General features: G+C 37.8%; 1 protein-coding gene across 3 annotated transcripts in view; it reads right to left on the bottom strand.

Moving 5' to 3' along the window:
- Positions 1-8,511: 8,511 nt before the first annotated feature.
- Positions 8,512-27,179, bottom strand: part of ASXL3 (ASXL transcriptional regulator 3) — a 171,079-nt gene continuing 152,411 nt past the window's right edge. For all 3 annotated transcript variants that reach the window (XM_081078727.1, XM_081078725.1, XM_081078726.1), the window contains 3 exons: positions 26,199-26,304; positions 20,258-22,202; positions 8,512-16,869 (listed from right to left, as the gene is read on the bottom strand). In XM_081078727.1, the coding sequence (XP_080934853.1) occupies positions 13,162-16,869; positions 20,258-22,202; positions 26,199-26,304 (5,759 nt within the window). In that variant the 3' untranslated portion in view covers positions 8,512-13,161. The remainder of the gene's footprint in view (positions 16,870-20,257; positions 22,203-26,198; positions 26,305-27,179) is intronic.

The raw sequence follows: 27,179 nt of genomic DNA on the forward strand, positions 1-27,179 counted from the left end.
ACTTTGTAGATGGACATAAGTTGTTTTCATAATAATTAAAAGTTGCCATTAATTTTAATAGCTTTAAAAATTTTCTAACAAGTCTTATATATTCAAAGAATAAGTCTTGAAGAATTCAGAAAAGACAAAGAATAAAACAAAAATTACTCAAAACATCCAAACCTAAATTAACCATTGATAGTTACTTGCTACTATATATTGTATTTTTTGATGTATAGTTTGTTTTTCAATAACAATGTCTTTTTTAACCTAACACTTTAAACTGCTATATTTTTTCATTCAACATACTGTGAATTACTTCCCCATGTCACTAAATATCCTTTTGTAATATTAAATTTAGTGATTGTACTGTATTATACCATATGGCTAGACCAATATTTAACCAATTCTGTTTTGTTAAGAATTTACCAGTTATTTACCAATTTTTTACATATTTACTCTTACAGACAACTGTTGTTAATTTTAAAAGCTAGGTAGCTGATAGTTTTCAGCTTTCTAATGTTAAGTGGTAAATTAATATTTTATACAGTGAGAGATCTTCGTGCAATGTGTTTTCAGATTTCTCATCAGAATTTTCTGACCAGAATTACTTAGACTGGTCCTAAATCAGAACCCCAAGGTTGAGGCCAAAACTTGCACATTTTAACAAACTCCCTCAGCTTTTTAAATGCATACTGAAATTTCAGAACCATTGGCACTCTGAGTAAAACTGTATAGTCAGAGAACCTCAACAATAATATTAATAGGAAATAACACAAACTTGGAAAAACATCTACATTTCATTTGTCTCTGTCCCTTTATGAAATGGAAATGATAATAGATCCTAAAGTTAGGGTGATGCTAAGGGAATGCCGAGTCTATTTCCAACTTCAAAATGCAGTCTTTGCAAACACTTTAGGGAAAACTATGCCTCTTTGAATACCAAAGATCATTTATTGTGAGTGTAATATGTAACAAACATTATGCTAAGCAGTGTACATGTATTGTTAACCTTCAGAACTATCTTGCCAGGTTACCATAACTGCATCTTTATGGATAAGCTCCATAGGTTAGGTGGGTTAAGTAAATTAACCCAGACTACATTCTTTGTCAATGTCAAAATCGGAATTCAAGCAAGTCTTTCTGGTGCTATGACCTGTATTCATTCAACTCCAGGACTCTGTCAGGCAGAAACGTGCATGTATAAGTAGGCAGATGAAGTTTCTTCCTGATGTCACAGTTACTGTGTGGTTACTAGTTTGTCTCTCCCTCATGCTATTTATAAATGGCAAGGGAATACAGCAGAGCTGATGCTATTATACATCATAGACTTAACTGAGAGGCAAAAATTGGATTTACTCATTCGAGTTTTTTGAAGCTTTTGCATTTTAAATGGTGCAATTATCAAGTACAGGTCAGACAATGGTGTATACATTGTTCAAAGGTTTTGAAAAACAAAAAAAAGTAATGAAATGCTCCACCAGACAAAAACATATCCCTGCTCACAGTTTCTTTAAAATTTACAGCTCCCCCCAACTAGAAGTGAGCCGAGGGAGAGGAGCTAATTCTGGAGCAGTTCATTCATGCTGGCACGTATCTAGAACTGCATGGTTTATAAAAGGCATGGCCTTTGGAAACAGAGGGCCCTTTCTAAGTGACTTAATATGTTTGACTCTTACTTTCCTTATCTGAAAATGGGGATCACACCACTTTCTTAGCTCTCAGGGGTGGCTTCATAGCTAGCAAGGCACTAGATGACATGATACTTGAGGCCCTTTTAGTATCTCACTTGGTAAATAAATAATCCAACTTTTTGTTAGAGGCCTAATAACATGGGCAAAGGAAAAATAATTGATTTTCATCATTTACTGGGAAAATTCTACTTTTTTCTCAGGTTAGGTCTTTGGAAATAACTGATCCCATCAGTCATGCAACAGTCTTGTTAAATGGAAGTCCCAGAAAGTTCATTATTTTGCCTTGTGTAAGAGCCTCCCCTTCTAAGAGGGACATTCTGAGAGTCAGAGATAATTTTATGTAAATTATCTACCACAGCATACTGAGACCCAGGGGCCCTGCATTTGCTTTTGCCTGCACCCAAAGGCTGCTCCATCAGATGTCCCCTTGGCATGCTCCTGCATCCTCACATCTTTTGCAATTCTCTATTCACAGGAGACCTTCTATGTTAGTCAGTTTGAGCAACCACAACAAAAGACAATGGACAGGGAGTCTTAAACAACAGAAATTTATTTTCTCACAGTTCTGGAGGCTGGAAAGTCCAAGAGCAAGGTGCTTGCTGATTTGGTTTCTGGTGAGGCCTCTACTCCTGGCTTGCAGATGTCTTCTCGTATCCTGACACGGCTGAGAGAGACACAGTGAGAGAGAAGGAGGGAGGGAGGAGGAAGGAGTGAGGGAGTGAGGGAGTGAGGGAATGAGGGAGAGAGAGAGAGAGAGAAAGAGAGAGAGAGAAAAGGAAGACACTCTGGTACCTTTTCTTGTAAGAACATTAACCTTATAGTATTAGGCCCTATCTTTATTCTCATTTAACCTTGATTACCTTTCTATAGGGTTATCTCCAAATACAGTCACATTTGGTGTTAGGGCTTTAATGTATTAATTGGGAGACACAATCCATTTCACAGCACTGTCTCAGTGAGACCTTGCCTGGGAACCTTATACACATTTACAACCTCCATACCACGATACTCTATACATCCTTATAATGCTTTATTTTCCTTCATAGCACTTTCCATTTTCAAACATAATATATATGTTATATATTTATCTCTTTGCTACCGGTCCCCTGACACATGACTAAAAAATCAGACTGTTCATTTCGGTACTTGTAGTACCCATGACAGAGCCTGGCACAGAGGAAGCCAACCATATAAACACTGTTGGGCACATGACTGGACAATCCTATGTTATGTGCGATGGAAGCTGCTAGAAATGCCAAAATAGACCTGATCCTATACCTGCTTTTCAGTAGGTTTCAGTCCGGTTACACATATGAAGTTCACTATAAAATGAATGGCAGCTCTCTCTAACTATAAAGAGTAACTATATCACTCAGGAAATGATTGAAAAGGAATGTAGACCTCCATTTGTGCATAGTCTGGGGAAACATTTACTTCCCATGCAGGAGCTAACCTCTTCAGATTTGCATAAATCTATTTGCTGAACGATGGGTCAAGAAATCAGATTTCCCATTATTAAAGTTATCCTTCATTCTTGGCAATACTTATATGAGCCAACTGCAAACCATAAGAACAGGTCAAATCTATGTGCTGAATGCCTTTTAAATATCCATCTTCACAGGCAAATTACAAACAGAAATATCCCATGACAATATTTTAATAAATGACCATGTATAAGAATAGCCAATTGCAGAGCCCAGTTTTTCCTTTATGATAAATTAGTTTGATGTTAACTTTAAAAAGTATGATTTACTAAATCTTGGCCGAAGAGCTTTCTAACTCAGGGCATCCCCAATTTTATCAAGCTTGCAAAGATTATTTTAAAGCATCCCTTCATTAATTTGAATGTAAAACGATAGGGAAAATAATGTCTAATCTAGCTAGAAGATAACATTCATTTTCCTGCTAAGGGCAATTGACAAAAGAATGTTAATGCACATTGCTATCTATGACTACAATAGTGGAACCACAATGAAATGAGCAGATGCTGACTTACCTTCTCTGGTGAATCACGCAGGGCATGGAACCACATCCTGAAGCAAACCAGACCATCTGTTCTGTTTTCTCCAAGTGGGCTCACATTGGTGACAAACCATTCTCTATACAAAGAAGATTTCCTTTTTCTTTTTCTATTTTAACTGAGAAAGTATAATTTCTCCAGTAAAAAGTGCAGAAACGCATTCTGCTTCTTGTACTATATCGCCTAAATATTTTGACTCTGAACCTCAAGTAGTCATGAAATTAAATTACGACTTCAAAGAGATTTATCTTTCCAAAACTTCATCCCCTCAATTATTCCCCCCATCCACACCCAAGCTGTTCTGAGAAACAGGATGTTTCCCAGAAAGGTATTTTTGAGAATGGCATTTTCTGAGAAAATCCATTTTGTCTAATGACAATGTTTCTGGATACAATGCTGAAGCACAACACACTAAAGAAACTTTTATTCATCAGTAAAACCTTGTACCCCTATAATTCAGTAACTACCATAGAAGTAGTGATTAAAAAAGAAAAAAAAGGGTTTGCTCATTGAATGTTGGATAAATCTTGGCCCCGAAAGTGCCCCAGCTGAATCCCCTTACAAGTATTGAGAGTCAAAGAGTAAGGTCTGTTTATATTCAGTGAGATGGCACACTCCACTTAAGTAGGAAGGGAAGTTAAAGTATGTCTTTTTGGAAATGGCAAAATTCAATTTCTCACACAATCTAACCTTATAAATAGATTTATCTTCAAATTATAAATAGACATATCTTCAAATTACTACTTATTAAAATGCTGAAAATATTCTAGATGGCTTTAAGAAAAAATATTTATGAGGGGTGATAAAAGATGGCTTTGTCCTGTGGGGAAGATGGTGAGTGAAACACTGAATAGAAATGTGACTAAGCCAAATTCATGATCTTACAGCTCTGGCATAATAACGGACAGGAGGGTAGATTCCCTTGAGTGCTACAGAATAGGTTTCTGTGTACGTTAATAGCTATCATTCATGTTCCCAGTTCCCAGGCTGGAAAGAATGAAGCAGTAGGATTCACTTGTTTGTCTGGAAAAAAAATATTGAGGCAGGTGAAGTTTATCTCTGGCACTATATATCCTGGTGTTATCTGTTGGCTGCCTTTTGCATGCTTCTTCATTTTCCCCAATGGCCAAAATGTTTTCTTCTTGTGATCACCAGGAAAATGGGAAGCTTTTATTTCTCAGAAGTACTGGACAAAGAACTATGAGCGCTCTTAACTCAATCCAAACCTGCAGCTTGCAGGTACAGGATTCACTCTGTTTTCTTATCTGAATCCTACTGAAGAACATGAAGTCAGAAGCAATGTCTTCACCTTAAAAAAATATATATAGTCCACATTGTAATTTATATCAGGGCACTGCTCCTTTATTTTGGCTATAGGCTCTGTAATACGATTTGACATTTAACGTAAGAATATATTACATTGATTTAAAAACAAACAAAACTCAATGACCACTGAGGACTTGGGGTACCACAAACATCGTTTCAATATGTTAACGTTTACAAGATTTGAGATCTTCCGATTATTCTCAGAATCCCCAATACCAAATAGTCTGTGTAGCAGCCATTGTATCTTGTAGCAAATAAGAGGATGGGCTTTGGTCTCTGAAAAACCTTTCATACTCTAGATCTAGCTGTATTCTTTTCTTTTAACACTCGAAGCCTCAGTTTCCTCATTTATAACATGGATATAGTAATTGTGACTACCTAACAGGATTTTTCTAAGGATAAATGTGATACTACCTATGAAATGCTTTGCGACACTCGGTCCATAGCATTTCACAAGTATTTTTTATTATTTTCTAATAAAGACAATCGACCTTTTGAAACAACTCTGGAAAATTGCCTATATTTGGTGTAGTATACAGTTAAATCTCTAAAATTTTATATGAATTTTTATAATCTCCTTCATATTCAGGTTATGAAAGCTAAAGACTTGGAAATGATTTATTTATTACGGAATCAAAATTAGAAAACAGATTGTAGAAAGTGGTATCTTTGATTATTCCTAGTTTTTGCCAAGGAAAGCTTTTTGGACAGAAAAGACTCCACAAAAGAACCTTTCCAAGCTCCAGAGTCCTACTCTAAAAGTAGTTTTAAAAAAAATGTTTCTAAATTTTTGAATGTTTCTTTTTAAGGTGCCAACTCATTTCCCATAGCTTTATTCCCCCCTGGAAGTTTAAAAATTATTTTACCAAAAAACACGTAGTACTGAAAAAAAAAATCTATATTGAGCTCACATGTTAAAGAGAAAGTATAAAATGTCTCAGTGGCTTCTGCTTAGAAGCCATTATGGAGAACTGTCCCCTCTCATACACCAAGACTTTTGATTCCTCATTTTGAAATTTAAACTGGTTGGCAAACGAATTTTATACTACAATAAGAAATCATGTTGTTGGTTTTTTTTCTATATAAATGGACATAATTTCATGCTGCAGCTTCTGTATAGGAAGGGGGTGTCTGGGATTAGCTCATGTGATTCCAATAGTCATTGAGTCCAACCACACTTTCCTATATATGGAAGATTTTAGAGCATCCTAGAATTGGATACTGAAAACCTAATGAATCTAGGAAAATACCACCATATTTTCTGCACTCCTCTGAAATCCCTCCATGTTCCTTTATCATTGAAGAATAAGGCTTTGGAGCACAGTGTTTTCCTGAAATATAACCATAATTTAAAACTAGAGAGACAAGTTTGGTGAAAAGTAAAACCTATTTTCCATCTACAAGTTTATGATAAAATAATAAAGACTTTCTGAGGAACCCACAGAAAACAAGATATATCTTATGTGACCTCAAATGTCCAGGATCTTCTGTTGAAGCATCTGGTGCTCCCATCCTTTGCTATTTATGAGGAGTGTCCATTGAACAGGCTACTTATAAAAAGCAAAAAGGAGAAACTCCCGGATATTTTATTGTACTTGGGTTAAAGCTCACCTTTGAATCACCTCTAAATGAATTCCTTCAAAAAATAATATGAGATTGTAGATAGAAATTTTAGCTTAAGAAAAGTACCTCTGAAACAAACTTTCCCATAAATGCAAGGGATATACTAAGAATAAATCAAACTATTAATAAAAGCAGATTCAGGAGTTGCTTTGTTCAAAAGAACTAATATTCAGCCAATCTTCATTAGTTTGTTGTAATAGAGCCATCTCTTTTGATTTGTCTGGCATCTGTTTGGATTGGCTGATGCTTTGCAGGATTGCTAAATATTTTCAGTGTCAGCTTTACTTATAGTCAGGTATCACAATGGGATATTATTTAATAAAGCTGAAAAACCATACTGGATATTTTAAATAAAATGACAAAGAAAAAAATCAGCTCTTTGCAAATCCAGTGACCTTTCCGGTTAGTGAGAGTGTATGGTAATTAATTACACTGGCAACTTGGGTACAAGTTTCTTTAAGAGAACTAGATTCATTGCTCAGTTTAGACTTCCACATTGGCTGTGACATTGGATTATTCCAACTTCTCACTTCTGCATATCACTGTGGATAATTGTATGTGACGTGAAGTTGAAGTATTAAGTCTAGGCAACCTATAACTAAAATTTTCAAATAATTATGTGGAGTGAGAAACATTTTTTTAGGATTTCTGTTCATTGTATTCTACAGAAAGAAGCCCCCAAAAGTTGTGTCAACTACTCTCCTGGTTATGTTCTTTTAAAATAACATACTTACCTTTGATGATAGTGAAGTATCTGTGTGAAAACTGATGAATCACTGGGTAAGCCACTTGTCCTCAGATAAGCACTATGACAGATGTAAATAAATACTTTAGATCCCAAGAACTATTCCTCAAATTAGTCCACATTAATGTATTAAGAATAATGGAATATTTATATAAAAATTGTATAAATGTACCTGTTTTATGAGAATAAATGAATTAAAACATATATAACATTCAGATTAGTTTCCATAAACGTCAGTTTAAAGAATGCTGGACTGTTCAAATTTTTCTAATAAACTTTGGAATAGATGATGCCTGTGGAGCAATGCAAACAATAAAATAAATACTGAATGTTAAATAAAATGTAAAAGGTATTTTGTAAATATTTTAATAGAAAATATAGGACAAAAAAGGAATGTCATTATTGTAGTGAAAATAACTTATCAACCTTAAAAGTACCTATCTTCTATTTACTTACTTCTATGTGTTGGACTTTATTATAACCTTTTATTTTAGTTTTTAAACTAAAAAGGAGAAGGAAAAAGCTTGTTTTGTTCTTTTTTTCTTGCAAAAGTAAACATTCTCTTTCGCCATCTGGTGGCTGAAGACAGCATTTTCCGTGTAGATGAAAACAGTAGAACTCAGATTTATCTAACAGCCAATTGTTTAATGCTTTCCGATTCATTTTACTGTAAAGATATGCATATTTTTAACTAATGTAAATATAACTGAGGCAATTTTGTTCTAATGGTTCCCAGCACTTTATTTGAATAACTCTAGCTATAATATGTAATCTAAGATTTTTAAAAAACACCATTAAAATTTTTTGAAAATCGTTTTGAAAGTTAAAATTAAATATGGTAGTAACAATTTGCTTGATCTGAATGTCTTTTAGTATAAAGAATAAACAAGTTCTTTATGAAAACAAAAAGGTACAAATATATTTATAAATGATAAACATAGTAGACATGGTTAATTTCAGAGGTTTCAGTTTTGGTTTTTACTATTTTAAAAATAGTTATAATCCTATGTTGACAATTCACCATACCAAGAAGGGTAGATAATTTAACAGCATATGGTTTGCCTTCCCTATACATTTTTTCTTAAGTAAAATTTTCAATGTATTTATTAGTACATTTAATGTATGTATAGCTGCATTTCCCCAAAAATAAAAATGACAATTATTTAATGTTTAATTTCTTTATTTTCTCCAGAATAGTTTAATATTTAAACCCAAATTATTAGTTTGAGAAAGGGAAAAACAGAGAAACATGAAAAGACAAACATTTCATTTAACTTATGGTATTGTGAGCAGTCACTTTTGTAGGCAACACTTTTTTCTTTATAGAAAAGAAATAAAAAACAAACAGCACCATTAAAGAATGCATGATCCCTGAATTCTAAACAAAACACTGTCTAAAAATCGTTTAAATGCTTGTTGCACTCAGTCACATTTAGTCAGGTATCAAAGCAAGCATAACAGTTTTAAATTGTAGCAGTCTTACTGAATCAACTGCTCCCCCTTCTGAGGATTTTACACACCTTTTCTGAGTTTTTCCTGTGGGAATAATATATTCTTTGGTAAAGGACTGAAGGAGGGTTTTACTTTTCTGTATTCTGATATAAAACGTCTGTATGTTGAGGGTCTTAGCCCCAATCTGTGTTTGTCATGCATGTTATGTTTGGGTTGATTTCACATTTTCCTGTTAGACTGTGAGAGTATAATACTGCCTTTAAAAAAAAGGCATTAAATGGCTAATGTCAAACAGATGTAAACATTCAGAATACTGACCAAAAAAAAAGTCCAAAAACAAACAAAATAACCAAAAAAAAAATACAAAATATAAACACACACACACAAACACACATTTTTAAAAAAAGAAACTGTACTGAAAATAGGAATCAGATTAGGTTTCCATAAAGCAGGGGGAAAATACAGCAGTACAAGAAAGTTATGGCAACAAAGTAAAGCACTTTCTCTGAAACATTCATGAACAGTACAAATACAACAAGGTTTTTCTACTGTCTAAATTATTCTGCAACTATCAAATATAGTACAAAGCGAAATAGTATGTGCTATAAAAAAGCAGCTCCTTTAAATTATAGTAAAAATGCTTTTGTTTGCTTTACAGTGACAAAGCATGAAGACTGAAGACAAGATTTTTATATTCAGTGACATTTTGGCTACATAGGCCCCTGACAGTCTGCTGAGTTCCTTTGCTAGGACTCTTCACATTGTTCTCTGGAAACATAAATGGACAGTGACTCTGGGCTCTGCATGTTCAGCGGCCTCATTCCCACCAGGCAGCTGGCACGGTGCTCGGCCGTGACACCAGAGAGAGGAGGCAACCCTATCCTGGGTTTCAGCTTCTGGAACCCAGGACTTCACCAGACCAAGGGGGAACTGGGAAACCAAGGCCATAGTAACTTCCTCTTTTGAAATTGTGTGAGTGTGTAAAGGAAACTGGGCTTCAGCATCTTGTATTGTGACTCTTGACTGCATTATGCATACCACACGCCATCAGCTTGTTTTCGTATGTTTATTTTGAATAAGTAAGTTAAATTACCCAAACCTTTTATAGCTCATCTCAGAAACACATACCACCACGAAGTCTTTATAGCAACCAGGCTCATCCTCAGAGGTTCGTTTTCAAGTTTTCTTTTTCAAAATAGACTTTAGCAGGGAAATATAACTACGGTGCTCAGTTCACCAACATTTCTGCTATTCTCACTTGGGGGAAGGACATTATTTTCATTTTGGAAATGAATTTGCATCAGAATGTTCTTATTAACATGCCCATTAACTAACTAAACATCTTTATACACTCAGGCATATGCATATTATATAGGAGGGGGATTAGGGAATAGCGGTTTTCTTCCTCCCCCTGCTCCAAAAAGTGCTACTTATGTAAGTACATCCTTTGTGATTAAAAAAAAAAAATTACATGCCACATGTGCAAGCTCTATTCCTGATAGTGGATAGCATAGTGTCCAATAATCAGGATAATGCACACACTAAAATTTGCACATTCCACCACAATAACAATGTAGTAAATAACATACTCCATTTGCACATAGGCAGACACCTGTGGAAATCAGGAAACTAAGAACCTACTCACCAAATCCAAAGATGCTGGCTTTTGTGTGTGTGTTTATATATATTATATATATTAAATGGACACTTGTAAAATATCTGACCCACTTTTTACTTGTGAATTTTTCTTTCCATTATTTTTTAGCCCAAAGATACTAATTTTTCAGGAATAAAAAGCATAGGTAAACATTAGGAATTTAAACTGGGCAAAAAAAAGAGCCAGGGCATAGAACAATGATGAGCTTTGGACCTGGGTGATAGAATCCCAGGCACGACCAACAATTGATTCTCCCAACCTACTATGTGAAAAATCAAAACAGACAGAAGGGCACTTTTCTTTATTCCCAGGAAGCAACCTCAGGCAGTATTCCACAATGATGGAAAGGATAACGGGCTCTTTATCACTTCAGCCTCCATTGTATACAGAGTGCAAAGGTTTTGTAGACTGCCGCTTCTTTCAACACCGTGTCAGTTACTGACGTGGTAGTTTTGAATCTGCTGGTGGAGACAGTACCTGACACTGGTAGAGAGGCAACTGAATTTGGAAGGAGTTGACATGCAAGTGTCTGCTCTTCTGTGAGGCTGGAGCATGATCTTCTGAACCAAGCTGACATCAGAGCCAAGCAGACCATCGAGACCACCGGTGAGGATCCCACCCAAACGAAACCTGGCGCAGAGGGAACTTGGCGCAGATCTACTGGAACTTATACTGCATTTCTTGGGAAGGGCTGGTTAAGTGCTTTGCTAATATTTCTCAGTCGTTAGTTAATTTTGTTAACTTTAATGTGAAAAAACAGAAGTGATAATACGGAAGCCAGGCCCTCCTTTGCTTTTCTTTCATTTTTAAGATAAAGTATCTTCCACTATCAGCAATAATAATGCTGTCTCTGTCACCTAACAAAATTTGGCAACATCACAATAGAAAAAAAAAATATTGAGGGGAAAAAAAAACAAACATACACCAAGATTGATTACTATTAAAAAAAAAAAATCACAAGTATTTTTTTTTCCCCCCCAGGAATGTAATTTGTGTTCATTCCAGTTAACTTTTAAGACATATTTTAAGGGAATGTCAAAAGTTTATATTGATTAGGATGATCCCATGTAAAAATATCTGTCATTCTTACCTTGGACAGATGACATTTCCCCTCCATGTTTTTCTTTTAATTCGATGGCCTCAATTAATCAATGGGTTAATGGCACTCCACATTTTGTGCTCTGTAATCTTAAGTTAAATGGGCGGGGTTTTGTCATCTTTCATTTTCCCACAATGTGTATGTGCTTTTGAACTTGCTTTAGGGAACAGAGCCTCCTGAACTAAAACTGTTCTCTCTGGCATGAAGGTGGCCAAAGTATACAGAATGTAGCTCAAATAGTCAACACTCAGACTTTACTGGAGAAACACTGACAATATTTGTAAGATGCAGTATCCCTTTTTCAAAAGCAGTTCTACTCTCTCAAATATGAAGAATGTACTGAATTCACCTAAGGGGAAAGAAAACAAAACATGCAATACCTAGAATAGTTTTTAAATTGAGGGCTATATCAGAGTAAAATCATGAGGGGGAAAAAAAATTGTCCGGAAAAGTTTCAACACGTCAGAGTTCTGTAGTCCCTTTTACCATCAATGACACTTTTAAAAAGAGGTTATCAACCTCTGCAAAGCTGGAAGCCAGAATGCAAGGGTACCATCAACAAAGGGCTACATTATTCCCCTGCCCCCCCCAATTTTTATATCTAGTATCAGAATTAATAGAATGGAACAATATTTACATTATCCACCCATTTTATATGTGTTTTCATACACAACATTTTACTTGTTTTCTTTTAATTTCAGGGCACTTTGTTGTTGTTGTTGTTGTTGTTTTTAAATATTGGCTCTTAGAAGCCACACAAGCTCTGAAATCCTCTGAGCCTCTGGCTCTCTGGGGGCCAACTGATCTTACAGTATCAGGTGTCAAAGGGCTCGAACCAGACTACTAGGCATGAGGCCCACATTGCAATTTCAGGCCTAGGATACATTTCACTACAATGTGTGTACAATGTCCAAGGCAGACACACATTTTTCTGCCAGTCTGTGAAAAGAGTAAACAGGGAGGAAAGAGAATAAGGACAGTGGAATTCATTGATGACACACCTCCTTTAATGTATCTTTTGTGATATGAGTAAATACAAGGAATCATACATTTAAATCAGATTCCCCTTTCCAAATATGATTTAATCACTGTGGCAAAGGCAGCTTCAGAAGAGTCAACTGTGAAAATCCTTGCTATATATAATGGTTAATCTAGAGAAGAATGCATACCCACCTTAAATCACTTTTACTATTTTCTTTCTATATCTGCATTTCTGGTTAGTATTAATTTAAAATGTCCTTTTGCTAGCTACACCTAAATAAAAAACAAAAACAAAAACAAAAAAAAACAATGGGGTAGTGACCTGTATACACATGGACAGAAATTTTCCAAAGCTGGGAATGGCAACTAAATATGCAAAAGACATGCCGCTGAGCCACTCGGATGGGACGTGATCGCCCCTTTCCGAGAAATGCAAGAAAATAGTAATTCCATAGAGAGAAGATAACCTGTTCCAAAGTAAAATAAATTAGCACGCTATAAACCACTGAGTAATTCAATTTGTTGTTGCTGACGCCGTTTGGCTTTCCCATGTTGAAAAGGGATACTGCATCTTTCATATAGCTCTTATCGCACAACCAGGCAAGCTACACAGAGTTTGGAAGGACCTATGCAGTCGTCATGGCAGAAGGCCCCACAGCCTTTGCACACAATCATGGCTTTCAGCCGGCAAGAGCATTTCAGTTCCAATTCATCCGCGTTGCTGCTGTCGGCAAAGTTCTGAGTGGGCATCTGAGCGTTCTGACCAGGCAGGCCTGTGGCAGGGTTGGAGCCACTTCCCAAAATCCCAATGGACTTTTCAATGGCAGAGGCTGCCCTTTTGAAACTCGTGCTACCAAAGTGTATTGTTGGATAATTTCCACAGAGCTGCTGTTGTTGCTGCACCTGCATTTTCTGAGCAGCTAATTGGGTAAAAGGCTTTTGTGGCTCAGAAAGCAAATAGGAAGAAAAATCTGCATTTTTTAGCGCAAATGCTTTTAACTGTTCCTTCATTTCATTCTGGTCATAGGAAACTTGTTTCATGCCCAGTTCACAGCTGCTGCCTAAACCTTCCTCAAAAGAAAGAGGTTCCGATTTTATATTGCTACATATGCCCGTGGACTGTGGCCAACTAAGTCTCTTAGTGGTTTCCATGGTGACAGGAGGTTGTTTTTGATCGGCTGGGACTTCTGCATTAGGAAGAGGTGGAGGTAGTGGAGGTGGTGGAGGGGGAGGCGGGGGCAAAGCCAAGGGTGGAGGGGGTGGGGGTGGGGGTGGTGGGGGATGCACTAGTGCTTTGTTTGGCATCGCATGCCCAGCCCCTCCCACGTCCTCACCTTCTTTAATGGGCATACTGGGGGATAACATGTTGGCTAACCTTAGCTGGTGAGGCGCTGAAGAAAGGCCCACCTCTGCCAGTCCCTTTTGTTCAAGATGCCTGTTGAAGGCGAATGCATTACAGCCCACTGGGGCCTTGGCAGAGGCCTGCAGCAGAGCAGCGGTAGGAATGGGGCCCCTGGCAGCCATGGGCATTTGGTAAAACGGTTGTCTGTGGGAGGTACCAGCATCAGGGTGGAAGCTGCCATTCTTGTCACCATGAAAGAGGTTCTGCTGGAAGCTACATGAGGGGAGCAGCCGCTTTTGCTGTTTCACCTCAGGGCTGTGAACAATTCTGTTCTGCACTGCATGCTTGTTCAGCCACTCTTGCTTAAATGGCTGGCTGTGTCCTAGCTGATTCAGGCCGGCGTTGATGACACAAGGCACCCCTTTAAGATCTGGCTCCACCAACAATTTCCCCGGTTCACATTTCACTTGGGTATGTTCCCCCACAGTCCTGGCCACTCTCTTTTTGGGGTGGTTTTCTCGTTTTCTCATTTGGAGTGGTGCAAGGGTCCCTGCCAAGTAGCCCTTCCCGTCTGGGTTAGGAGAGCCGGACGGCAGTTCAACAATGTTCCTCTCTGGTGCTGTTTTACCCACTGAGGTAGTTTGAAGAGGCAGAGGAAGCCTGTTAATTTCAAGCTTGGCTCCCAGTCTGGGCTGCGGCAACACTTTTTCCAAAGGCAGGTTGCCCTGTAGTAACTGTGTCACCAGTGGATTATTTGCCTCCACAGATGACAGACGGCAGCTTGAGCTCCCTGCATTAGGAACTCTTTTCAGGGTGTCTGTAGCCAAGGAAATCGCCTCTTCCAAGGGACCAGAGGTGGGAGCCTTTGTGTTCTGCGTCTGTGGCACACTCGGGATGGCCTCTGCTGCTGGAGGAGGCAGCTCAGGGCCAGGGAAGTCTTCAGTATCCATTCTAAAGCCCTTGTCCGTTTCATGAGGTTCCGATTTCACGGGGAGAGTGACACTAGTTATAAGATTCCTAGGGTGAAGTTCCGACATGTGCGAGTAGCCAGTGTGTTCCGTTTTGATAGCCTTTGGACAGCTCTGCTCTAGATATTCTTTCTGTTTACTCGGACCCGAGTGACTAACCAGGGACTGTCCAGTGTTCCTCATGCTCTCATCATTCCAGCAAATCCGGTTGCCTGGGTTGTACTGATTGCTACAGGTTGTGTCTGCTTCACTTTTGAAAGTGGTCGGGCCACGTGCCTGCTCAGCAAAGCTATTACTAGGAGCAGCCGCCTCATTCACTTTATCTGGCACAACAAGGGGTACTTCTCGGAGACTGGTGCAGGGGGCCTGCATCATTTTACAGTCTTGTTTTGCTGAAGCAGCAGCAAGGAAACTAGAACCGTGATCTATGCTTTCGCTTGCAAGCGGCTCAGGCCTGCTAATAACAGACACCTGAGGACATGCCATGGGCTGGGTGGCTGCTTCTGTCCTCCCCGACCTGCTCTGGATGTCCAAGCTGGCTTCTGTACTTTCAATGGAGACAGTGAGAGACAAAGTGGAGGTCAGCGTGGTGCTGTGGTCGACGATGACCTTACACGGAATCGATCTGTTTATGGCTGCTGGTGCAAAGCCCCCTGGAGGGTGTTGAGGTTTCCCAGAATTGTCTGCCCTGTTGCGAGGCCCTAACTTTTTGTCCAAGCTTTCAGCACTTAACTTGGGAGGACTATCATCGTACGAGTTTATGGTCAGCATGCTTCCGGTAAACACGGCGACGGGTGGGCGTGCAACCAGCGTGTCCGTCACGGCTACCGACTCCCTGCAGCTGAGGGCGGCTCTCACAGTGGTTCCCATGGACACGGTGGCCTGTTCTTCACTCCCAGGCATGGCTATCTTCTCAGGAGGAAATCTGTTAATTCCCGCTGGGGGAATCAAGACAGAACTAGTGGAGAGATGGTTTGGCAAGTTATTTCCAATGGAAGGAGTTGGCACAGAGGTGTACTGACTGGAGACTAAATTACCAGCACTGCTGCTTGATAAAAGTAACTGCTTGTCATCCATGGAGCTCGATATGCTTTCGCCTTCAGTGGTGGCAGGAACAGGAGTGCTGTCAATACATTTTGGTATAATGGCTATGCATGGGGTGTCAGGTCCCTGGATGGTTTTTAACATGCTTATGTTACAAGCAGAAATTGTAGTGGTTGCACTGTCAACAGACATTAGAACAGAGGATTTATCAACAGAACTCACAAAGGGATGTTCTTTAATTGCTCCCGACATAGCAGTGCTGCAGACAGACGCAGGGACAGAATTTTTATTAAAAAGCATGGGCACACTGTTATTTTCAGAAGAGGTAGATGAAACAATTTTCTCAGATAAATGTGACACAGGTATGTTTTCGTCAGAACTACGCACAGATAAGTCAGTGGCAGTTTCTGGAAGTTTAGTTGGGTTAAGAGACTGCTGTAATACAGTGGTGGCCTCCCGGAGGTGGGCAGACTTGTTGCTAGGAGATCTGCAGTTTGGATTGACAATAATGACACCGGTTGAACCTTCAATTTTTGTTTCAGGGGTAGAAGGAACTTCTAAGCTAGGAGGGCCTTCCTTTGAGCCAAGCGGAGGCAGCCGGGTCTCTTTAGTGTTCTGGAAGAGGTGGGCTCGGGCTTGATGCTTTGCAAAGAGCTTCGCCTTTGTCTGTTCTTTGATGTGAGCCAGGGTTCTCACCTTTCCACCCTCTCCGGGGCTCCCCATGGCTCCAGAGACAATACTCGCTGCTGCTGCTACAGCAGCTGCAGCTGCTGCCTCTCGCTGGGCTCTGGCTTGCTGGGCTCGGGCCTTGATATCGGCAAGGGTCCTGGCTCCCGTGTTCCTCCCACCACTGACAGATGAGGGGGATGCTCGAGGCTCGGGTTTGGAGACAGGTTGGCTCTTGATAATAAAAGGTGGACCGATTTTGGAAAGCTGGATCTACAGGAAGGGGAGAATGGGAAGATAAAATGCTTAGGCCATGATCACAGAGGAGAGACACAGGGCACGGTACAGTGCAAAGGAGAAAGAGCTGCATTTTCTCAGAATGTGGCATGAACTACATACACCTGAATCCCTGAATGGGCCTTCAGGGTACAAAGCAACATGAAGTGCACCATGATCGTGAAAATGAAAATTTTTAATTTGTTTTTATTCTATAAAAAACATCAACCGGTGACTTCATTTGGTATGGAAATGAAACATCTTTTTAATGCCTCATCTAAATGGAAACAAAATCCATGCTTCTTAAAATGAGGTTAGCTGAAAAGACGTAGAGACGTTTAGCTTTTAGCTATTTTCCTCGCTGGCATGAAAATCTGGGACCTTTATCTGAGTTTCTAGTCTTCATTTCATACACACAGAAAAACCCTAGCCAAGAGGTCGGGAGACTAGAATTGTCTTCCTGGCTTCTCTCAAAGGAACTCTGTGATGCTAGGCAAATCACTGAGTCCTTGGGGTATTCAATAACCTCCCTGAGCCAGAGATTCTATGGTTTTTATGTATTCTCAAATTGCCTAGTATGCTGCCTTATACACATATAATAAGCACACAAAAAGAGTTTGTAAACTCAAATGTAAAATGAGACTAGTTATTTCGGGTCTGTTTCCTTCACAGGACTGTTATAAAGATGGAATAAGACTCTATTTGTAAGAGTGCTCTGCTTTCCAAAGGGATTTTATGATCATCATGTTTTCATGATGATAGCAAGGGCAATTCTAGTTTTTCGTATAGGTTGGACAGTTTCTTCTGCTATTGGTGATCTATAATTTGCTGAATTTCATAAATGTCCCAATCCATACTGTTCACCTACTTATTCTACCTAAGAGACTTGCAGTCCTCACCACAGTCGTGAGGCACAAGACCTAACAACCCACATCCCATAGCAACACTATGATGCTCTAGTCACTAAGAACATTCTTAGAGCCATAGATTTGTAGAACTAGAAGGATCTAGTTAGTCTCTCATTTTACAGTTGTAAAAACTGGAGGTGTTACTGCTCTGGGCCACATAACAGTAGTGACAGGAAGAGTCTTGGGCTCCCCATTCAGAGCTGTTGACATGTACCATGCTTCCTTTTTTCTCCCCTCTAGTAAAAGCTTTTACTAGAAAACATACTGTGGGTACCAAAAAAAATGTATACAAGCTCAAGCAGTAGTTTGCCGTAATCAGAAGTGTCTGGACACCAAGAGAAACCACTTTTATAATTGCATACATACGTGACTTGTATTCATCTTTTGTTATCGGTGTGTGTATATATATATATATATATATATATATATATACACACATATATATGTATATATATATATATATATATATATATATAGTGAAATTACATAGATTTCAGGTGTACAATTCTGTATTACATCATCTATAAATCCCATTGTGTGTTTACCACCCAGAGTCAGTTCTCCTTCCATCACCATATATTTGATCCCCCTTACCCTCATCTCCCACCCCCCAACTCCCTTACCCTCTGGTAACCACTAAACTATTGTCTGTATCTATGAGTTTTTGTTTCTCATTTGTTTGTCTTGTTCTTTTGTTGTTTTTGGTTTATATACCACATATCAGTGAAATCATAGGGTTCTCTGCTTTTTCTGTCTGACTTATTTCACTTAGAATCGGTATATATTGAGTATTACAATTTTAATAATTTTTTCCTTTCTTAAAATGTGTATAATTTTTTGGCACCCTCTGTATATCTCCTCTTCTTAAAATATGTATATTTATGCTATAAACACTTGACACATACTAGAGGATCATATCGATTTGGAATTATATTTTGGAACTTTGGTAGATGGAACCATCTTCCCAAGCTACCTCATTTCTCATTTTCAAACTTGTAACATCTCTCTTCTAATTCAAAGGCTCCAAGAAAAGATGGATTCAGAGATGAATTATTCACTTATGCCTTTTAAATACTTCCCCTAGTTAAAAAAAATAAAACATTTAAAAAATTAAGCCTAGATATACTTAAGCAAGAGCTCAAGGCCAAACAAACATCAAGTATATGTATAGTATCTGTTGACCTACCTGCCTACCTATCTTTACATAAAGGGTGCATCACTTTGAAAATAAGCTTTTGACATACACAATTAGACTGGTATGTTTAAAAATATTTCCTATGAAAAGCATGCTTACATTTTTCTTTCCACTGCTTCAGAAATTAAAACACACAGCAGGATTTTATGTTTATCTTTTACATCTCTAGAATCTCATTTAATAGGGTCTTGCTTTATTAAACAGAGTAACTACAACCACACTCTTAAACGTCAACCTTATGGACATCATGAGTGACACACAAAAAGGTGTTGAGCAAAATGAAGAGACCTACCTGCCTACCTATCTGCCTACAGAGCAGAGCAAAATAAAGAGAGATTAAGAAAAACAAAGCTTGAATATGTTTATAATTCTAGACCAACTATGATGGAACAATCTATTTTACTGTAGAACAAAATAAATGGACTGAGATAAAAGCACCAAATAAATTTAAATTATGGTGGGTAGAATTTATTATTATTATTATTATTAAACAAGAGTTTCTTTTGAATCAACCTTAATTTTCAAGTTTATTAGGCAGAGCCAATTTATATAAAAGGTTTGTTTTCTGAGAGCTAAAATCTACTGGGGTAAAATGAAAACATATATATAGGAATATTTGTCTACAGGCTTAATTTTTTTGTGAAGTTAAATAACTTTTTACTATCTTGGAAGTAATCAAATAGGGTCTGTATGCCTATATATCCACAGCATTTTCTCTCAGGGTTTACAAAGCAATTTCCTTGATTTGTTTAAGAAAAATTTAATGAGGTTCTTCCCTAAGCCAGGTCCCTTTCTGCTAGGTAATGGTGGTGTTCAGTATTTGTTGGAAAATGAAGGGATAATATGTACCTTCATCTTTTTAGTGTATGCCTCTTACTCCTGACTACTTCTTTCTCTCGTCCTTCTGAACTTTTATAGGACACTGAGTTATCTTTCATATTCTCCCAAGTTTATGTAGGTCTCTGTCCTATACCTTGGAATCCCCAAAAGACCCTGTATCGCAGTGGCCTGTGGGCTCCTCCAGACCCTGTTCTCTTTCCCGACTTCTTTTTCCTCTAAATACATACACATATCTAAACTTATATGAGCTCAATGTGCAGCATGAAAAAGGATCATTTAATATTAGACTGGTGCTGGGAATATTAGATTAGCAACTGCTATATAAAACCAGGAAGGAAGAAAATCTCATTTATTTTTGAAAAATTAAGTATCTAAATAGGAAAAAGCCTATTTGTGGAATTGCCTTTTCTTTTCTCTTCTCTTTTCTTTTTAAATACCATACCTTGAGAGGTGGAACCCTTGGTTCCTCTCTTGGAGGCTGCTCTTTCTCAGATGGGCTGCTAGATGATATGTTCCGGGTTGACTGATCATCTTCTATCCTTGCCCTCTTTTCCTTACAGATTCCAAAGCTGTGCTGCTCTGCAGTTTTCCTCTTTGATATCTCGGATTCTCTACTCTCATTTCTTAGCCCATCTGGTGACTTGGAGGGCTCTGACAACTTGGAAGTATGTGAGGTCTCCAACCGATTCTGTGAGCTCCCTTGCTTATGTGTTTTATTTCTAGAGCCTTCTGGAAATGAAGCCTTATCCATTGGTGAGATATACTGCTTGTCCTGTAATTTAGCTGATGGAGGCTCATTTCCTTTACTCTCTGTCTCTTCAGAAAAAACAGATAATTCCAATGGTGAAGACACCCCTTTCTTTTCTGTTCTTTGCAGGACATTGTGATTTTTAACTTTTATGATTTCTGTAGAAGGAAGTTCTGTAATTGAAGCAGAATAGGGCTTCTCAGTTTCAATAAGTGATTTACAAGGCTGCTGATTCATGGTCTTACTGTGCAATTCTTCAGGTGAAAACGATTCAGGAGCTACGGAAGAAGAACCCATTGTGATGGGTTCAGAAGTATTTGATAGAGTCTTCTGCTGAGAGAGAAGGCTCTCTCCCAGGAGTTTGGCAGGGGCAGAACCTTCATCTTTCTGTGGAGAGAGTGGTTCTTCAGATACGGAAGGTGACTTTCTTTGTTGATGCACCATTCTTTCATTCATGGAAGAATTAGAAATTGGAGATGTTTCTGAGGGAAGTGGCAAACTGGATATAAACGTGGTCTCAGATGTGAGAAGCATGGAAGACACTGAAGAAGTTTCTGATGTCAAAGGTAAATCAGACATGGGTGATGCTTCTGATGTTAAAGGCAAATTTGATACTGGGGATGCTTCAGAGGTTAAAGGTAAATTGGACATTAGAGATGATTCTGATATTTCAGGTGAAGTGGATACTGGGGATATTTCTGACATCAAAGATGCATGAAGGTTTCCATCAGTGGGATTTCTCTGATTATATTTGTCTGCATTTTCAGTGCTGGACACCTCAGAACAAAACGTTGTCTCAAAGGAGGCTGGAGTACATGATTCTTCTGAAGTGGACTGTGTTTCCCCTCCTGGGGATGTCAGGCTAGTACTTGCCCCCTCTGGGCTCTCAGAAGAGAAGGAGGTTTCAGAGATGCAAGCATTTTCAGAAAGCTGTTCATCAGGATCACTCTGTAGCTCCATATCTATAGCAATTCCTTCACCTGGAAACTGGCCTTCTAAAGAAGATGACCCTGTTTTTATTTTTGGAGGATTGTTCTGTATAGCAGTTTCCAGCTCCTTATGTTCTGTGTCACTGACATGAGTCACAGATGAAGTGGAAGGAACGAGAGAGTCACAGACATCTAGTTGATCAATAACAACTGACATTTCTTCCTGGGAAGATTCTGACTTCTCTTCCACCTTAACTTCAACATGAGGCAATGTTTCTAAAACATCTTTCATCATAACACAGGATTCCAAGTTATCTTCCGGAGGTGCCATTTGGGGCTCTTCATGAGAGTCGGCTGGACTTCCAGACTCCTCAGAAAATTCAGGTATTGTCCTATGATTTTCATCCTGGCACTCACAGATACTAGTCTCTACCTCTTCTGCAATTTCCTCCTGAATCACAGATTCTTCAGGGATCAAGATATCCTCTGATTCCAATTCTGCCATTACATCTTTGCCTACATCTACCATAGCACAGAAGTCAGGCTCTGGAGAAGTTGGACTTTTCATGCTTGTTGGCTGTTGTTCTTCTAAGAGAGACTGTGAAGAAAGACCTGGAAGACTAGAGGTCCCACATGAAGAACTACTTTCAGCTCCATCATTGTTTGGTCCAGAAGTGAGCTTTGTGGATTCCTCTTTTGACATGCCCAACCTGAACAGAAATTAGAAACATTATTGTTCAACCACAAAACAAGAAGGTACAACTTGGGTCTCTCACCAATATAGTACTCAATAGGAGGAAATGCATCAAATTAACTTTATAATCACTAAGTAACATACTTAATTTGTGTGAACTAGTTTATAATGACTTAGTTTTTCAACTAAGTTTATAATCATAACTAAAATAAACTCTACTTCTGGTTAAGAAAGTAGAGATTTTTATTCTGTAAGCAAGGAGATATGAACCTTACCAATTGTTAGTAAAAGGAATAAGAAAATTACATACTACAAAAGATTAGAACATATGGGTGGAAAAGCAAAACAATATATAAGATCTAAATTTTTTAAGTAATGAAGTAGAAATGTATCCTTATGAAAATTACATAGTCTTCAAAAGATGCAACATAACTAAATAATTTGGATCAATGAAAGATGGGTATGTTGTAAAATCTTGAAATTGAAATGACTTCTGAAGATTAAGCTCTCTTCAACGTAAGAAGTGTTACTCAGTCACCTTGTTTTAGTATGTATGTACATAAGACAATATGGGAATTACACTAAAGAATAACAAACATATTTGAGGTCATCAAAGTTGATTCTAGTAGATTACATTTGTGTGAAGCAAGACTTAAATTCTTTCATGTAGATCTCTTATTGTAAAAATATCCCATAAAAAGGTAAAGAAGATTAAGAAATAATCCAGCCTAATGTTCAGGTCATAAGGAAAAAGTCATCAGGATTACAATAAAAAATATTGTGAGTCACTATTTCCTGTCATACTGTTATCAACATCAGATGATAGAGGAACATGCTTGCTGTTCTTAATGAAGTTGTAGTACCGTAGGCAACTATAAATACAAGCAGAAGTGAGAACATTTCCAGGGAAGAAACATAGTTGAAATACACCTACAGTAGTATCAATGCAGGAAAATACCTCAGTGAAATCTTCAACCTTTACTTAAATGAAATCCTTAAAATGAAAGGGAAATAAAATTGAATATACTGTTTGGGTATTTGATAATTGCCTTCTTTAACTAAAATTCAGAAGGTTCTGAAAAGAAAGTAAGAGATATTGCTTTCTCTTTTCTTTCAGCTTTCCCTAAGATGGATTCAAACGAAGCAACAATTTATAACTGTACTATAATGAGAGGAACAGAATGACTATATTATGGATAAATTTAAAGCTGAATTATCAGCTAGAAATAAGGTCCCTTGGGGCTAGGTCAAGCAGAGATCCACTGACAGACACTAGAGTAAGTGCAGAACATATTGAATCTGTCCACTGGAAGCCAAATTTCTGCTGGATGGTTAATAAGAATATTATTAAACACATTTAATATTATTAAATATATATGTATGTATATATATATATATATATATATATATATATATATATATATATATATATATATATAAATCTTTTGGAAATGAGAACTGTATAAGATATGCCTATGTCAATATTTTATTATTTTCATGGGAAAATAGATTTAAGAGGGTATAAGGCATAGAAAGAAGATGTTTACAGCGCACCTCATAATCACACCAAAGAAACCCTGCCTTCCAGAAATCTAAACTGCAAATTAACAGACCATCTCTTACAATTCTGAGTTAGCATATATATAGGTGATTTCTAAGTAACTAAAATGAATATAGTACAGTACAGAGGAAGCCAATAAGAACCATAATAAAGACCTCACACAAAGAGCAAAAAATGAAATAAGACAGATATTAACTAGAGGTGAGTTTGGATGGCAGCCTTCTTGGGAAAATTTAAATTAATGAAAAGGCACATGAAAATTATCTGATGCTAGGGAAAAAAATATCCCTTATATATTGGGAGGATGTAGGTAATCTGAAAGTAACAAAATTACAAGGGCAGTCAATGAAATGTCCTAAATACATCTGTTATCCAATATGAAGACAGAAAAAAACAAGCGAGAAGTCCAGTAATGTAAGGGAGCAGAGAAACTCAATGGATGAAGTACAGCAAGAAATGGGTCAAGTGAAAGAACTGTTTGTATTCAGAGCTCAGTGATCGTGATGGGGAATCATATTTACTCACAATATTGTGGCTGTCATCCTTCAGGGCAGGGGCCTTTAACCTGATATCCATGGGAGTCTGTGGAGCCCCCAAATTTCATGTAAAAAAATTGTATGTGTGTGAACTTTTCTGAGAAGAATTTTAAGGATTAAGACACTGAGCAAATTACTTAACCACACTGTGTAAACCCGGGGAAATTACTTAAATGTTCCTGTCCCTCAGTTTTGTAAACCATTGTTTAATGTAAGAATAATGTTATCCACCTTCCAGGACTGTTGGGAGAATTAAGCGAAAATAGTATTTGCAGAACACTTGGAAACATATCAGATCTAGTGTATGCTCAATGATTTGTTGAATGAAGGACAGCTATCTGTAACACGTGGTCTCTAGAATGTATGCTCTCTGAGGGAAGAGCCTAGGAAGCCCTACAGATGACTGAACCTCTGGCATCTAGGATAGTGTCTGGCACAGAGGAGATGTTGGATAAATATTGTTGAATTAATGAAAGAATGGGCCAATACTCAATAACAATTAAGGACCAGTGCCTTGGAGGTAACTACCTCCCTTATGCTTCTGCCCTTACTGAAAATGCTCCCAACATTCCCTTTGTCAGACACAAGCAGGAGGCCTCCTCGGTGGTCTTCAAGATCCTCATCCAGGATTCTTAATCCTTCCGCGCATCAGCATGACCTGGGAAGCATCTAAATGTACAGATTCCTGGGCTCAATTCCTGGAGATTCTCCATCCGTATGTCTGGGGTGGGTCCTCGAAATCTGTATCTATTTTTGAAAGCTCCAATGAGGATTTTGATGCAGCCAGACTTGAGTAATATTGTCGGTGACTATCTCTGAAGGCACAGAACTTACCTGCCACATTTTTAATTTCTGAGATAAAAACATTAATTATGTCCTTTTGGTTTCGCTTGAATATGTTTATGCCTCCAATACGCTAGAACAGCAGTTGAAAACAAGCCTTCCTACTCAAGAGTACTGCTTTAGAACAATTCATGGAAGGGTAGCCTACTCGGAGGAAGCAGACTGTAGTCACATGATCCCTTTTCATGAAGAGCAATCATGTGAGATTCCTGCTGATGTTTTATCCCCCCATTTAGAGGAGAAATTTTGTGAAATTAGATCAAATGGTACAGTTTTTGTTACCTGCACCACCTCCGCGTCCTTTACACAAAACAACTTTCAAGCTTAATTGTATACATGGGAGTTAAAGCTTAAATTTCTCTACTAAGGAGGATCTAAAGTTACTGTCAATTGTCAGCTTCTTAGTCCCTTTTCCTTTTTCAGAGATCTGATTGTGCCTGAGACTCTAATTCTGCCCAAGTAGAATACGTCCCTGCTAACTATGAAGCAAAGGAGAAATACTTTGAGTTTAGTCACTACCACATTTATATGTGGACAGTATTATTTTTAAAAGAAACACACATAGAAATAAAATATAATAAATTAAATCTGGTTATACCCAAAGAAGAAATGGATAGAGTAAAGGGTAACACCTGAAGCTCTCCTCAAAATAAAGACTAAACAAATACATATTCAGTCAACATTTTTGGAAAAATGTGAGGATTAAATATGTGTCTAAAATTACTTGTGTCTATTGTATTCAATAATAAAAATACTTAAATAAAAAACATTAAATTTTTACTAAAATCCAGTTAGGAAAGCCCAAATTGACTTCTGTAGGATTTCATGAGCTGTTTTCAGTCCAAAATGAATTTTCATGGACAAGTTATAAACCCTTGAAAATGCCTTTTTTAAAATTTAAGTGCTGATATGCCATTATAATTTTACCCGTGATTTCTTACACTGAGGGACTATTGCCTTTTATCACAGGTTTATTAAGTTTTACAGCATATGCGTGTGCTATGTGAAGCAGAGAATTACATTTTCATTTCCTTCTAAGAGAAATGAGAAAAAAAAATGCTCTAGCACTTACTTTTCTCCATAAAACCTTTCAAAGAATTTTTCTTTCCAAGGTTCTGTTTTCTTTTCCTTCTCAATTTCTTGCCTTATCCGCAATTGCATTTCTGGAGTAAACTCTCCTAGAAAGAAAATGCTTATATATTGAGTAAAAGTGGCCATATCTTTTGCCAATTAATAAAGAAAACATGTAATTAATTTGAATAACCCTTTATGGATGTTGAAAACTAAAAGGTCAAGTACTGATAATATTTCCATAGCTTCTCTTTTTATGAAGATCACTTAAACAGTCATTTAGTCATATATGAACTCTAAAACATTTAACAAATGTACTGCATGCCTGGGGCTGTGAATGAAAGAGTATATATTCACTGTCCTTAATGAAATCTTTCTGGTGGGAGAAAAGGCACACAATCGACTGTAATATAATGTCAAAAGCTCTGTATAGGATAAATGTAGTAAAAGTGTAGAAGGGAAAATACCTAAATCTGTCTAAATCGATTAAGGGAGGCCATATATAGGAACTGATTCTTGAGTTAGCTTCTGAAGGATGAGCAAGCTTTTACAAAGTAATTAATTCAAACGTCACAGAGATATGAATATGTATATTTATATTCCTTTGAGTGGCCAATTGTGAGTAGACTATAGGATAGGATAAAATAGGAAAGGTAGGCTGAGGCTTCTTACTCAATGCGTATTCTAAAGAGAGTTCTGAAGAGACAGAGAAAGGGAGGTCCTGGTGGTAATTCAATGAAGGAAGAATATGGCCAAATAATAGTTTAGAAACAGGGTGAAGAAACTGGAGGATTCCAGCTAGGAACCAACTGAATAGCATACATGAGAGAAGGACATTATATCCAGACCAGTAGCTCTGAAAATGCTGAAGAGGATTGAGAGTCACAGCACAATTAATACTTCGTGACCAGATGGGCCTGGGGAGAAGGAAGAGGGTCAAAGATCTCATGAAGGTGTCAAAGTGAGATGCTATGAGGACAGT

This window comes from Rhinolophus hipposideros (assembly GCF_964194185.1).
Source record: "Rhinolophus hipposideros genome assembly, chromosome: 17".
In the NCBI taxonomy this organism is placed as follows: Eukaryota; Metazoa; Chordata; class Mammalia; order Chiroptera; family Rhinolophidae; genus Rhinolophus; species Rhinolophus hipposideros.